General features: G+C 48.7%; 1 protein-coding gene across 4 annotated transcripts in view; it reads left to right on the top strand.

Annotated features, from left to right (window-relative positions):
- DPF3 (double PHD fingers 3) overlaps positions 1–13794 on the top strand; it is a 245745-nt gene that overhangs the window by 117267 nt on the left and 114684 nt on the right. For all 4 annotated transcript variants that reach the window (XM_054691432.1, XM_054691433.1, XM_054691439.1 and 1 more), the window contains one exon: positions 3990–4097. In XM_054691432.1, the coding sequence (XP_054547407.1) occupies positions 3990–4097 (108 nt within the window). The remainder of the gene's footprint in view (positions 1–3989; positions 4098–13794) is intronic.

Genomic DNA, 13794 nt, shown 5'->3' with positions numbered 1-13794 from the left:
AATTTGTCTGCAGTCTGCTGACCATACAGAAGGACCAAAATGCTCATTCTGATGCATTTTTCCAGGAGCCATTTCTCCCCCAGCAAGTATATGAATTTGCGTGCATGTCAGTGTGTGTTCATCACGCCTGTGCTTATGCAGGAGTGTGTGTTGTAACTGGAATTGCAGCTCAAAAGTACCCACATTAGTGGGTATGTGAGTGGAGGGGTTGCTGTGGTCTTGGTTACCAGGGAGGACTAGTCCCCACTGTTGTCTCCTGTCTCCCTTCTCCCCTCCTCCACAACCCCTGGCCCCAGACTCGCCCCTCCAGGTTAATTTCCTTGGCTGCAGCTGTGACTCTCTCCTCCCTATCCCCCTTGCTCCCCGCCTTCCTTTCGTTCTTCCTCCATCACACACACACACACACACACACACACACACACACACTCTCTCTCTCTCTCTCTCTCTCTCTCTCTCTCTCTCTCTCTTGCTTGAGTTATGTGCCTCCTGTTCTAATGAGATAAACAACATAACTCTCATGGGGCTCTGCTTGTCCCTCTATAAGTGGAACTCCAGGGCTGAATGTGTTTGGTCCTATAAAGGCACCCTGGTGCCTGTCAGCCTAGGGAGGAGGGCAAGGAAGGGGGGTAGGTGCCCCAAGAGAGTTCTTGAGGCCATTTGCTTGCTGAGACAAGGTGGAGTCAAAGCAGACATTAAAGGGAGGCCTGTTTCTATCCTCGTGGCTGAAGGAGCAAAGAACAGCATGGGCATGAAGGTGGGGGTGTGCGGGGGGGCCTGTCATGCCACAGGGGTATAACGTTCAGACTCATCTAAGCCAGCTAACTCATGATAATTAATAACTGACATTTGTACAAGGTTCATGGTTATTAAGGTTTCTTCTTAAATATAAACTAATCCCCAGGACAGTCCCTGTAAGGTGGGTATTATTAACACCTTTATCTTAGAGGTTAGGACTCAGGCTCAGAAAGGTGTCGGCATATTTCTAAGGTGACAATACACGAAGAGGATTCATGTACTTTGCCTCTGCATTGTAGAACTTCTCTAACCCATCAGAGAAAGTTAAGGAATGAAATAAAACCAGTCCCTGCTTCTGGACATTCAGATTACTTGCTAAAATTGACTTGTGGGAAGGTTGGCCCACAGATACAAGCTGAGTGGCCAGAGGCTGCCTTGGTGCTACTGAACAGCAAGCACAGTGGCCATCATCTTGGGGAGGGTGGAGGACCTACCTGGCGAGGAGTTGATGGTTTTGAGCTCTTGCCATTTAGACCTCTTGAGAGTGCTGGTCTGACCCAGGTCCTACTCACTCACCTATTTTTGGTCAGGGTGGAAATACCTTGAAGCAGTTGATGGCACAAGGAATAGCTTAAGATACAGAGTCTACCCTGCTGGGGTGGGTGGGGTGTGGTCACTTCTGGACCACCTTCCTCTTGGGTGGTTTGGATGTGGGTGGATGAACCTCTGGGAACAGCCAGGGCAGTGGGCCTTCACTGTCTGCATTTCTAAGTCTGGTTCAGCTGTGGTTGAATTTATTTGAGAAGTGTTTCTTGCTGTGCTTGCCAGGCATTGTGTTAAGCCTTAGGGATTCTAGAGATGGACCTGGTTCCTGCCATCCTGGATCTTGTAAAATTAATAGGGAAGACAGTCCAGTAGGCAGGCAATTAATGACAATACCTTGAGGGGGGATACAGGGAACCTTGGGAACCTACAGGGACAGCCATTAAAACTAGTCTTGTGCAGCAGAGAGAACATCTAGGCAGTAACTAGGTGATGCTTAGACATCCAAGGCTCTTGGTCAGACATTGGACCAATATGTAAGGTTCTTAAAAAAGTAGTTGCCACCCCCCATTCTGTCTCTCTCTCTCTCTCTCTCTCTCACACACACACACACACACACGCACACACACACCTCATTTAGATTGCATAGGCCTGGCACATTGGTGTTATGTTCTCTAGGTGATTTTTGGTTTCAGCCTGGTTTAGGACTCACTAGCCCAAGATGAGTGAGGATTAGTGGGTCTAGATCTGGGATGTAGAGTAGTGGGTCAGTCAACCCTTGTATTTCACCTTCTCTGGAATCCTGGAGAACACCAGGCCCCGGGGTGGCACAGACTTCTGGAAGGTGTCCAAACTCACTGTACCCATCTGGAAATTATAGGGTCAAGATGACATGGTCCTGGAATGAACTACACCAGAAACATTAAACTGTTCCTAGTGATGCCGTCCCTCAGAGAGAAGTCAAATTTGGTTTTCTATAAATCAGTCACAAGTCTGGTCCTCTGAGTACAGGGAGCTCAGAGCTTCAGGATCTTCCTATTATGCAGAAACTTGTAAAGTTATCAACAAATTCAAGTATTAGGTTGACTCTTGGACATAACAAGCGCTTTGCTCAGGACGCTGGAGATTTTTCTGGAGTCTCTAGCTCCATTGTCCTGAATGATTTCTAAGATTCAAAGGGGGTGGAGCAGTCCAATTTGTTCAGTCTTGAAACCTGTGGAAGCAGCTGTGTGATTAATAGTGAAACATAGCACAGAAAGAGAATTTGGAAATTTTAATTCATTTAAAGCTGGGATTGTTGTCTCTTCTTTGGAACCAAACCAATACATTGATAAAGAAACCTAGTGAAAATCACACAGCAAAATGAATGGACATAGTGCAATGAAACTTTTGTTGCTTTTCTCTATAAATGGTAAAAGTGAAGCCAGTTTTCCTATGAACTTTTGAAGGCCCCCAAATGGAAGATAGCAGATAGGACGAGGGTCCTGATGTTTCCTATGGTCCTAGTCTAGAAAGTGACCATCTTACATGAGGCTGCCTGCACCTAACAGTTGTCACAAGCCACATTTATGTATATGTAAATGGACTTGTGACTTGATCCAAATGAAACTGGAACACATTCATTCATTTCTTCATTTATGCTACTCATCTATTCAGTCAGCAAGTGCTTAGTGTGATTTTTCTATGTGTCAGACTCACATTTGGTTCTGGGGATTCTGATGAGAACAAGACAAAGTTCCTGTCCTCACCAGATCTTCTACTCTAGTGAGTTGGGTTGGTTGGCTTGTTGGTTTATTTTGGGGTACACCAGACAGTCTTTTTAGTTTGCTGATCATCTAACCAGTCCTCAGCTCTCTTCCTCTCCCCTTGGCCTCTACCCCTGCTCTTTCCTTTGTGAATAGGCTGTGTGGTCTGGTATGGGAAGGCCACCTTCCCCCAAGGTCTCTGGCTGCCATTCTTTGTGTGTTATCTGAGGTTTCTCATAGGGTGCTTGGCATAACAGGTGATGCTAGTGTGGAACCTCAGTGCCAAAGGCCAAATCTAAACAGAGAGGCTTGCTGGGAACAGAGTGGTACATAAGCCCAGGCCCTAGAGTTGGGCAGGGATATCCAGGCCTGCTCTCTGTCCAGATTATGGAGCCTGGCCCATAGGCTTCCATTCTGCTGGAGGTTGCTCAGGGCTCTCTTTGGCTTCAGTGATCAACCAGCTGCTAACGGGGTGGAGGCATCCAATAAATAGGAGATTTGGCTCCTTGATCATATTTCTTTGAAGTGTTTTCCAATCCAGGCTATATAGGTAGGCAGATATGTCATGCTGTTCTACCTTGAAGGGAACCTGCTTAACCTGGTCCTGGACAGATGGGTAGTTGATGGGCAGTAGCTGGAGATCCTCTGCCTGGGAGAAAAGTGGTGAGCTTGAATCTGGAAAGGTCCCTCTGATTGCTCCAGATCTGGACAGCAGAAATCTTGGTGATGGTGATGGCTTGGGTTTACTGAGAAAATCCTGATGGAGCAGACAGAACAAGGGTCCTGGGGTTAGCTGGCCTAGATTCTGCCTCCCCTCTCCCACCAAATAGCTGTGACTTTGACAGGTCATTTCACCTCTCTTGACTTTAGTTTCCTTTGACTACAAATGATGGGGGTTAGACAGAGTGGTTTCCAAGGGCCCTTCTAGCATGGGATCTTTAACCTTTACACTGTCTCTGTCTACAGGCCTTGCCCCTGGCCAGCTGTACACATACCCTGCGCGCTGCTGGCGTAAGAAGAGAAGATTGCACCCACCTGAGGATCCAAAGCTGCGGCTGTTGGAGATAAAACCTGGTCAGTCCCTCTGGAGTTGGCTGGGACCCTGATGGGAGAGGTGGGAGGGCTGGACAGGCCTAGGACAAGGTTGTTCTGCTCCTTTGTCTGTAGAACTGAGCTTTCCAGGAGGAGGAATGTGCCCACCTCGTGCTCAGAAGTGTGCCTGCGTCCCTGCGTCCATCTGAGCTTCTCTCCTCTGGGTGCCTGTGCCTTCCCCTTCCTTTCCTCTCCCTCTTGTCACCCCAGAGAAGTAAAGTAAGCAGCTGCAAGGTGGGAGCAGGCTACCAGGATGAATTTCTTTCCTAACAGAGTGGAAGGCACTGGGGCTTTATTGATTACACCTTCCTCACATAAAGAAGTCTTGTCCCAACTTGTGTGTTTCTAAGGACCGTACACCATCTAAGGACAGTACTTGGTCTACCCTCTGCCACACTCCCTGAGCATGAACTTTGGGTGCATCTTATACTGAAAGGGTCGGTTGCTAAAAATAGAACCCATCTTGGATTTCAAAATGGGAGAGTTTGTATTCAAATGTTGCTTCTGTGTGATGCTGATGGCTTTCTGGCCTCACTGAGGATTGGCTGCTTCTTGACTTCTGATCTGTTGTTACACTGCTAGGTAGTGACCCTGAGTCCTTAACTTTAAAGGAACCTCTGCTTTGGGGGGTGTCAGGGCTGGGATGTGACTCAGGGTGGTGGGAACAGAGCTGCCAAATAATTGCGGGCCGGCCATGCTTCTTTCTACTGGCACCAAAGCTTTCCACGCTGACCCCGAGACTGTAGTTTCTCTGTTTAGTTCTTTGGAATATTTTTGTTCCCAGTTTCATGGTTCACGTGTGCTTTGCCTATTCACTTTAACCCAGATTTTACTTGTGTTTAAGATTTATTTGTTGGGATGGAGGGGGCTAGACTTTTTGGGGTGCTCCATTCAAGTTTTCAAATGGTTTTGCATAATTTACAGGTCCTTGCAAACACTCCTGGGCGACAACAGGTTGTTCCAAGTCTCTTGAGATGCAGGCTGTAGGAAAGCCAAGCCTCCCAGCATGGTGCAGCCCCATTGAAATAGAATGCAAGCCACCTGTGTTGTTTAGTGTTTTCTAGTAGCCATATTAGAAAAAGGAAAAAAGTGCAGGTAAAATTCATTTTAATAATAGATTGCTTAATCTAACATATCACAAATATTATCATTTAGCATGTAATCAATATAAAAATCATGAATGAAATATTTGACTTTGTTTTTTTATTATGTTTGAATCCAGTGTGTATTTTATGGTTTAAGCTTATCTCATGGTAGACTAGCCACATTTCAAGTGCTCAGTTGCTATATGTGGCTCGTGGTGTCCTTATTGGTCATTGTGGTTCTAGAATACACACCAAGTGTGGTTTTGTCCAGTAGTGCAGGCAGGGAAGTTGGTAGAGATCCAGAATTTTGGGCTTCACCCCAAGCCTGCTGAATCAGAATTTGCATTTTTATCAAAGCTCCAGGACTGCATTCCTGCATGCATGTTGATGTTGGAGAAATGTGGCTGTCAAACACTTAATAGGTGACTGGACCACCAGTGAGCATGTGCAAGACCCCATCTACATTTCTCTACTAAACATAAGTAAGTGTTGACATGAGAGAACGTGGGACCTCCCTCCTTCCTTGCTCCAAACCCATTGGCCCTGGCCTCTTGGAAGTGGCCTGGATGAGTGAAAGGATACCCCTGGTAAGATCCCCATTGGGCCCAATTAATTCTGCTCCATTGAGAGCTTTGCAGGAGCTGCTGTTGCTCGAGGTAGGTACGTGCCAGGTGGGCTGTGTGGACTTTGAGGGAGGGGATTGTTCGGGTGTCACAGGTTGGATGTGCCTCACTGAGTATGTGGACCTTCTGTGTGTATTTCTTCACCTGTAAAACAGGCACAGTGGTGTTGGGATGCCTAGCTCACCTTGTAGAGGCATCGCAAGGAGCACAGGAGCCTGTGTGATAGTAGTTGTTCTTAACCCTTTTAATGAAAACATTTTATTTGTTTGACTTTGTGTAGGTAATACAGTGCATGTTTAGACTCTAAGAGATAAAAAGGATATATTGTGTAGTGAAAAATAAAACCTAGTCTCCAAAAAGGCAATTAGTGGCACCTGTTTTTTTGAGATTCTTCAAGAGATAGTCTTTGTACACACCGGGAATTACATCTGTATGACCTTCCTCTTCTCTTTTTCTACAGCACAGTCACCTTGCATTTTGCCCTTTCCATTTAAAAATGTGCCTCAGGCATTGGACATATCAACATGCAGAGTTTCCTCATTTCTTTTCAAATGACATAATATTAGACTAATTTTATTGTCTTTTGTGGAATCAAAGACATTTAGCACTGTAACTGTAAAACCCCTCAGATATCATTAACTCCAATTCCTCATTTTATTGAGGTCCAGACAGGTTAGGAGATTTGCTTAAAATCACACAGCGATTCTCATATGAACTATGGAGAACTCAGGTTGATTTCCTCTGATGCATTTTCTCTTTTCTCATGCTGCTGTTAAGTTTACTCAATGAAATTTTAATAAAGCTTTTTCCCTTAAAACTTTATTTTATGATTATAGAAAATGAATGTTAATTATTAAAATATACCCAGAAGGTCATTGGAATTCCTTTAGTCACAAATGTCAGACATGCAAATCAGACTGGCCTACGTTTAAAAAAAAGGGATGGGGGGAGGAATTGGGTGTATAATTTGGTTCATGTAACAGTAAATCCCATAGTTCACCTGGCTTCAGGCATAGCTGCACCCAGGACTTTGTCATTTCTTGCTATATTTTCTCCTCATGGGGAGGTCTGGTGGCCACGAGCACCCCCAGAGGCAGCACTTACCACACCCAGCAGAAGGGCAGTCATGTTCAATAGCTGTGGCAGCCAAGTCCAGGGGAGGATTGATTAGCTGACTGGGTTTATGTCCATCCCACCAATCACTGCCACAGGGGCTGGGCACTGTGATGGAATCATCATCGTTATCATCATAGCTAGTGTCTGAATAGTACACTGTAGTTTACGAAGTCCTTTTTAAGCATGTTCATTTATCTCACTTCCGTGGAGAGAGAAAGAAGGGGTGAAAGTGTTGTAAACTCATTTCAGAGGTTGGGGACACTGGGCTGTGGACAAGCCAGGAAAAGTTTACTGTGCTGCTCACGTATCTGAGAACTGACAGTCTCATGTTGACGGGACAGAGGCAGAAGCTACTTTGCAAGCTTCTGGTCCTCCAGTCTGCAGATATTTACTTTGGGCACACAGGCCTCCCAGTGACTGCATGTGGAACAGTTGGGGTCACAGCTGGCTTTGGAGATGCCCCATCCTTGATGTGGGGGGTAGGTGGAGGGAGGAAAAACTTTGGGTGGATGTTTGCTGAGGCCAGGTGCCCGCCAGCACATGGTGTCTGTACCTGTGAGCACTTGGAGGGTTTCCTGGCTTCTGACCTTGTGCCTGGGCCAGAGGCGGAGCTGGCTGCTCTGGATCTCAAGTTGGTCAAGCCCAGTCCCTGAGACAGCCTGAGCCCTGTGGGATCCAGACTCTCTTTAAAAGAAGAGTGTGAGCCTGGGTAAGGATGGGTCCTCAGAGGCATAGCCATATCCCAAGGAGGCAAAAGACCCCCACTAAGTTGGGCTCCCCAAGATGGATGGCACCCAGGAGATGGGAACAATAAACAGCCAATATGACTTTTGAAATGGCAACTCTTCTTCTCAGTGACATGTTTCCTTCATGCGAGTCACCAGACCTGCTGAAAACAGAATCTGAAACAAAAGGCCCCAAACTTTGAACCAAATGCTTGTCATCTCCAGATCCTGTTCTGGGTCTGTACTGCTGGGCTGGACTGAGGTCTCAGAAAGTCCTTCCATACCAGCTGGAGGTTGTGAAGAGAGTTGCTGGGGAGTCTGAGTCAGGGACAAGGAACCTGTGTGGTGCTTGAAAACAGTCAGGTGATGAAGGCGAAGCAGCATGACCAAAGAAACACACCATTCTCTTCCTGGAGGCAATGCAAGTTGGCACTTGGATTTTTCACACAGCCCAGATGTTAGAAAAGGGTCTTTATCTGGGGCCTCCACTACTCCATATGACCCCCTTGTGCAAAAGTAGAAGGCGTCCCCTCTGGGTGGATGATATAGAATGCTGTCCCTTCTGGTGGGTTAGAGGAGCACAAGCTGGACCTCACCCCTTTCCTGGCCCTTTGGGGTATACCTGTGCAGCCATGACCTGCCCACCTTTTGGTGGCTCTGCCTCATCATTTTTACATGCTCTGTTTCCAGGTGAGAGGACATTTCCCCTCTCTTGGGATATGTTCTCTCTAGGCCCAGGGTTGGTTTGGAGAATATTTTAAAATGACTATCACTTGGTTTTATTCTGCTTGATTTGTGTTCAAAGAGAACTAGTTTTTTTGGTTGATACTCTGGAGTGTGACTTGAGGTGGTCCCTGGCCCCAGGGGTGCATGGTCTGTGGGGTGATTGGGTGGAGGCTGACCTTCCCCAGGAGAGAGGAGGAGCTGAAAAAGGTGGAGAGTAGCTAGGGATAAGCTCTCCTTTACACACTACAGTGGGGTAGGGTGGAACCTTCTTGGAGGTCAGTGCATAGCGCCTATCAGTATTTAACAAGCACATGCCCTTTGATCTAGAGATTCTACTACCAGGAATTTACCTATAAATATATATATATAATATATATATATATTCACATTATGTAAGTTTGTCCATTATGGCATTGCTTTAACAACAGGGTGGAAACTGCCAGAAGGTCCATTGATAAGAGAGTAGTTAAATATATAGTACATATGTAAAATGGAATAATATTTTGTCTTTTCAAGGAATGAATAGAAAAGACTGGAAAGATATCTAAGATATATTAAGTCAGAAAAAATGCAAATTGCATAACATTATACATAATCCTCTGAGCAAACCTTGCTGAAAATTCGATAATCAATTTGTCTATCCTGGGCTGAATTTCTTTAAATTTATGGAAGCCAGAAAACTGAGTTTATGTTGAAAGAAAACCAATGAATAAATGAACCAACCCTTGGCACCCTTCCACCACCCGGCTCTAAGAGGCCCTTCCTCCCTTCTCCCTTCTCTCTGCACCCCTCCCTCTACCCTGCTCCTGAGCTCCCCTTGAAGCTCCAGGAATGTAGTTCTGTCTATGACTCTTGGGCTCCGCCAGCAGAACTCTCTTCTCGTGGGAGAGGGAGAGGAGTTGCCTGAATTGCGAGAGACAGGGGCACTGGCTTGGAGCAGAATTGTCTCGAGACCTGGGTTTCCTTCCACATCTGATCCTTCCATGATAATGAGTAGATGCCACGATTAATTTATCATGCCACCACCCAGCTCGTTCCTCCCATCCTCCTTTGTGTCCGGACTGAGTCCAGCCAGTGTGAGCCAGGTGAAATGTGCGTAGAAATGTCCTAGGCCCCAAGTCTGCAGAGCAGACAGCTCTGTCAGGAAACCAGGTCAGGGCAAGTGTGTGTGCATGTAGATTCAAGAATTTTGAGGGACCTTGGAGAAGGTCCAGGGACAGGGCTGTGGAACCATCCTCTTGTGCTTCAGCACCCCAGAGCACAGAGCTCATCTGGCCTTAGTATATGTCACGAGGTGGGGTGTGGGGCCCCAGACTGTGGCTGCAGCTAAGTCCTTTTTTCCTGGGCTAAAATAGACACTGATGGAGTAGTCCCCAGTCCTGCCGTCCTCACCCTGTCTCCTCACCGTGACTATGCCGTCCCTCCTGTTTCATTATTAGTTGCTGAAGATAAAACTGTGTCTGTGTGGGGGTGGGACGGGCTGAGAGCTGGGGGGGAGCTCTTAGGATGGAAAGCATTCTTAGTGTCCCTGGACCTGTGTGTTTCTCACGCCTAACATCACTCCTCCAGGCAGTCTTGAATAAACATCTTGCAGCCTCTTATTGCCTGGGCGTCTGAAGGACAACACACGCAACATTCTTTCTCTCCACTGACTGACAACGGAGTTTAGTGTTCTCTGCGGCTCGCACTTGGCTGCAGCGGCAAATGCAAGGTGTTCCACCACTCGTGCAACGCGACGACTCGGGCAGGACCCAGTGCCAGAGAGCGTCCTTCCTGAACTAGTTCCCCAGGACTGGAGCTCTGTCCTTGCTAAGGGGGATCCTGGCTGGCAGGAGAGAAAGGTGGATAGTAAATATCCACCAGGCCGGTTGCTGAGCTTGGTATGGCAGGACTCAAGGCTCTGAAACAAGGCAGATGTTGGGCAAAAGTCAGCTGATTAAAAAAGGTCGTCAACTCCCCATCTCTCTTTAGTTTTTTTTTTTTAATAGAAAAAGGAAAAAGTCAGGGGGCAAATTTTACTTGTGCCCCTCTGGCTCAAATGCTCAGATAGTCTGTTTAGCTCAATTGAGCACCTTCTATCCCTAGACCGTTTGGTCCCTGTGGTCTAGTGCAGATTTTGTCTTTGTTTTAAGGTTGGGAAATGGTGGTATGGAATGAGGAAGTTAATTTCCCAGGGGCCGTAGGTGCTGAAGCTGAGGGAGGCGCTGAACAGGGAGCCTGTTGGAACTGGCGCCATGTTCCTTCAGGATCCAACACACACAGTCATCCTGGTATCTCAGACCAGAAGGTCTTTTGCAACAGATGTCCATGCCGCTCCTGAGTATACCTGAGGCCTTCTAAATCCCGTCTGCTCCGGGACACTTGAAGAGCAGCGGCTCTTTGCCACCCTTCCAGATTCCAAGGGTGACAGAAGGGAAAGCAGCCAGGAACAGCGTTCTGGTTCTTTCTCTTGGTTGTCTTTTTGGCCACCACTCAATGACAGGGGATGAATGACCAGGATAATCATGCCCCCCACATGTGGTGGGGGCTTGTGAATAGTAGGGTAGGAACCCTAAAGGAGATGGTAGCCTGGGGTACCCCAAAGGAGGGCTGGCCAACTAGCAAGTCACAGTGACCCTGAGAGGGGTCTCCCCTAAGGGGGTGACCCAGGTGGGACTGAAGCAGAGAGACTTGAATCCCTCCTGCTTGGCCAGGGCTGGGGAGGCCTGCTTCACCCACCTAGGGTACTGTCCCTGCCGGACTGAACTGCCAGAACTCTCCAGATGGGAGCAGGCTGCGGCCAACTTCCCAGCTTTTGAAAATCCTGCATCTTAATTAGTTCCCTACTGCTTTTGTACATGGCCCACATTTTAATAGTCTCCAGGCTTCTTCCACCATTTGCTCTCTGATGTTCAGTGTGATTTCTCTTCTCCTCAAGACAGTCCCCCTGACTCCTCCAGCACCCTCCCAGTCCGGGAACAACTCAAGGAACGCCAATGTGCCAAGCATGTAGCCTGAGATTGATGAGCCTGTCAGCTGGCTCCCTCTGCCCCCCGCCCTCCCCCTTTCCCATGTGTTCGTCACAGGGATGAGCCGGATGGGGGTGGGTGAGATGGGGGAGGTGAAGGAAGGCACCCGTGGCGCCCCCAGCCAGGTGCGAGCCAATGGACAACGTGACCTTCTTGCGGGCTGCAGAGGAGTCTGGCTGTGTCCTTCTGAGGGGGAAGGACGCTCCGCTCCCACCCCCATCTGTCAGTGCTTATCTGTCTGCACGGGGGGTTGCCTGAGCTTGGTACGGCTGGGAGAATGGATGCCTTCAAGTGCATCAGGGGGAAATGACCAGTCATTTATCTCTTTCCTGCAGTGTCAGAGCCTGCAGCCATCCATCCTGGAGGCCTGCAACAGCAGCCTCTTCAGCTCTTGTTGGCCTTGTGATGAGGAGAGCTGCAAAGAGGTGGGCAGGCCTCTCAGGACCCCACTTCAGGCCAGACAGTTTTTGCTCCTTTGCCTTCCTGGCAGCCTGGAGAGAACAGTTGGGTCTGAGGGTCCTGCTTGGTTCTGCAGGCTGGCTCAGTTGGGCTGGCAGAGGAAATAGGTGGCAGTGAGAGTCAACAGGGCCATGGGCACCATGGTTGCAGTTGCCCATGTTTTGCAGTCGGACCTGGCAGAGCCACGGTTAGGGTATGGGAGGGAAGGCCGTGGAATCCCTGTTACACCATTGCTGGCTCACTGTCTGTCCTCCAGGTGAACTCTTAGGGGGAGGTGGCCAGCCTACTTCTTCATCTCTATCCCCAGTGCTCAGCATGGCTTGGCACATAGTACATGAACAGTAAAGATTTGTTAACAGGATGAAGGAAAGAAACATGTCCTGTGTTTGACCTCAGGCTTGGAGAATGTGGCCCCAGTTCACAGACGAGGGCACAGAGCAGAGGAGAAATCTCCAGTCTGCCTGTGGGAGGGTCTTCCTGGCATTGCCATCTTGGTTCTCTTTGGTTTTAGGTCCTGGGAGCCTTCACTGTGCTGAGCAGCCATACTCTATAGGAGCAAAGGCACTAGAAGGGGATCCCAAGGCCTGGTTCCAGTCTAGCCCCCTGGATCCCCTGGTGGTGTGATTTGGGCACCAACCTAACCACTCCAGCCCTGTTTCACCTGGGAAATAGGATCATGGCAGCTTTTGCTCACCTTGTGGGGTTGTTCTGGGTCTTCTGGGATGGTGGGGCTGGAGGACTTGGTGAATGTGAGGAGAGACCTTAGTGCCACCTCTGTGTGCCCCCCTGGGTGGGCCAGGGGTCTCAGCTACCAAGGCTCCTGCTCCCAGCCCCAGTGATGTGCTCACTGCAGGCAGCTCCTGCCCGGCTGGAAGAGGGTGTGCTGTTTGGCCTAGAATGGGGACACAGTCTGCCTTTGTGTTAAGTCCCAAATGTAGCATCTTCTACACTGAGGAAAGGAGTCCTGCATCTGGCTGAGGCCCCACCTTACCAGAACTGCAGCTCCCATGCACCCGCTTCTTGTGTCCCAGAACCTAATCTTCCATGTTCCAATACCCAGGCATAGAGATAAACCTGGAAGCTTCCTTCCTACGTTTACTGGCACTTGCTATCTTGTGGTGTCCTGGGCCAGGCCTGTCTGGTGGGGTCTTTTCTCCTGCTCTGGCCCAGGCTGGTCATCTTCTTGGAGGTCGGATGTTCCTGGGACTTGCTCTTGTCTGCCCTGGAACACTGGGCACCCAGCTGCTAGCCTGGCCTGGTTCACTGTGTGGGGATGCCCCCTGTCAGGGACCGGGGAGCCTCTCCCCACAGTACATACCATCTCTAGGATGTATTTAGCAACAAGGATGCAGGTGTCTCTGTCTGTATCATGTGTGGGCCTTTCCTAAGCATGGGGCACATTGGTGGGTCCCCAGATGGCAGCAACTCCTAATTGGTCTCCCAACTTCTGCCCTCATTCCCCTTCAGTTATTTTCAGAGGCTCCTTTAAAACTATAGGCATTGCCATGTCTCTCTGTGCTCAAGTCCTCCGGTTGCTTCCCATCACAGAAGCCAGCATTCTCGTGGTGACCTCCGTGGCCCCTCCAGACCCTGCCCCTCTCTGCATGGGGCTCCCACTGCTATCCCTGGCTCCAGGCAGAAGGACCCGCTTCTGACCCTATGCACTGAGGAGAGCTGTGCCTGGAATGCCCTTTCCTGGATAGCAGCTCGGTGCCTCTCTTGTCCTCCAGGTTTGTGCTTTCCTGGCCATGTTAAAAGTATATCCCCTTCCCCCCAACCCCATACTCCAGCTTCCTCTCCTCTGCTCTGTTTTTTTCTCCAAAGCACTGGTCACCATCCGTCATAGTACTGGTTGCACTTGTTTGTCTAATGTATTGTTTCTCCCCCACTGGAATATAACTTCCGAGTTTCTGTCTCTTTGTTCACAGCCGTGTCCC

Source organism: Talpa occidentalis, unplaced genomic scaffold (assembly GCF_014898055.3).
Source record: "Talpa occidentalis isolate TD23 unplaced genomic scaffold, MPIMG_talOcc4v2.1 talOcc4.11, whole genome shotgun sequence".
NCBI lineage: Eukaryota > Metazoa > Chordata > Mammalia > Eulipotyphla > Talpidae > Talpa > Talpa occidentalis.
Note: the sequence above shows the minus strand (reverse complement) of the source record. Positions and strands in the feature narration are given on the sequence as shown.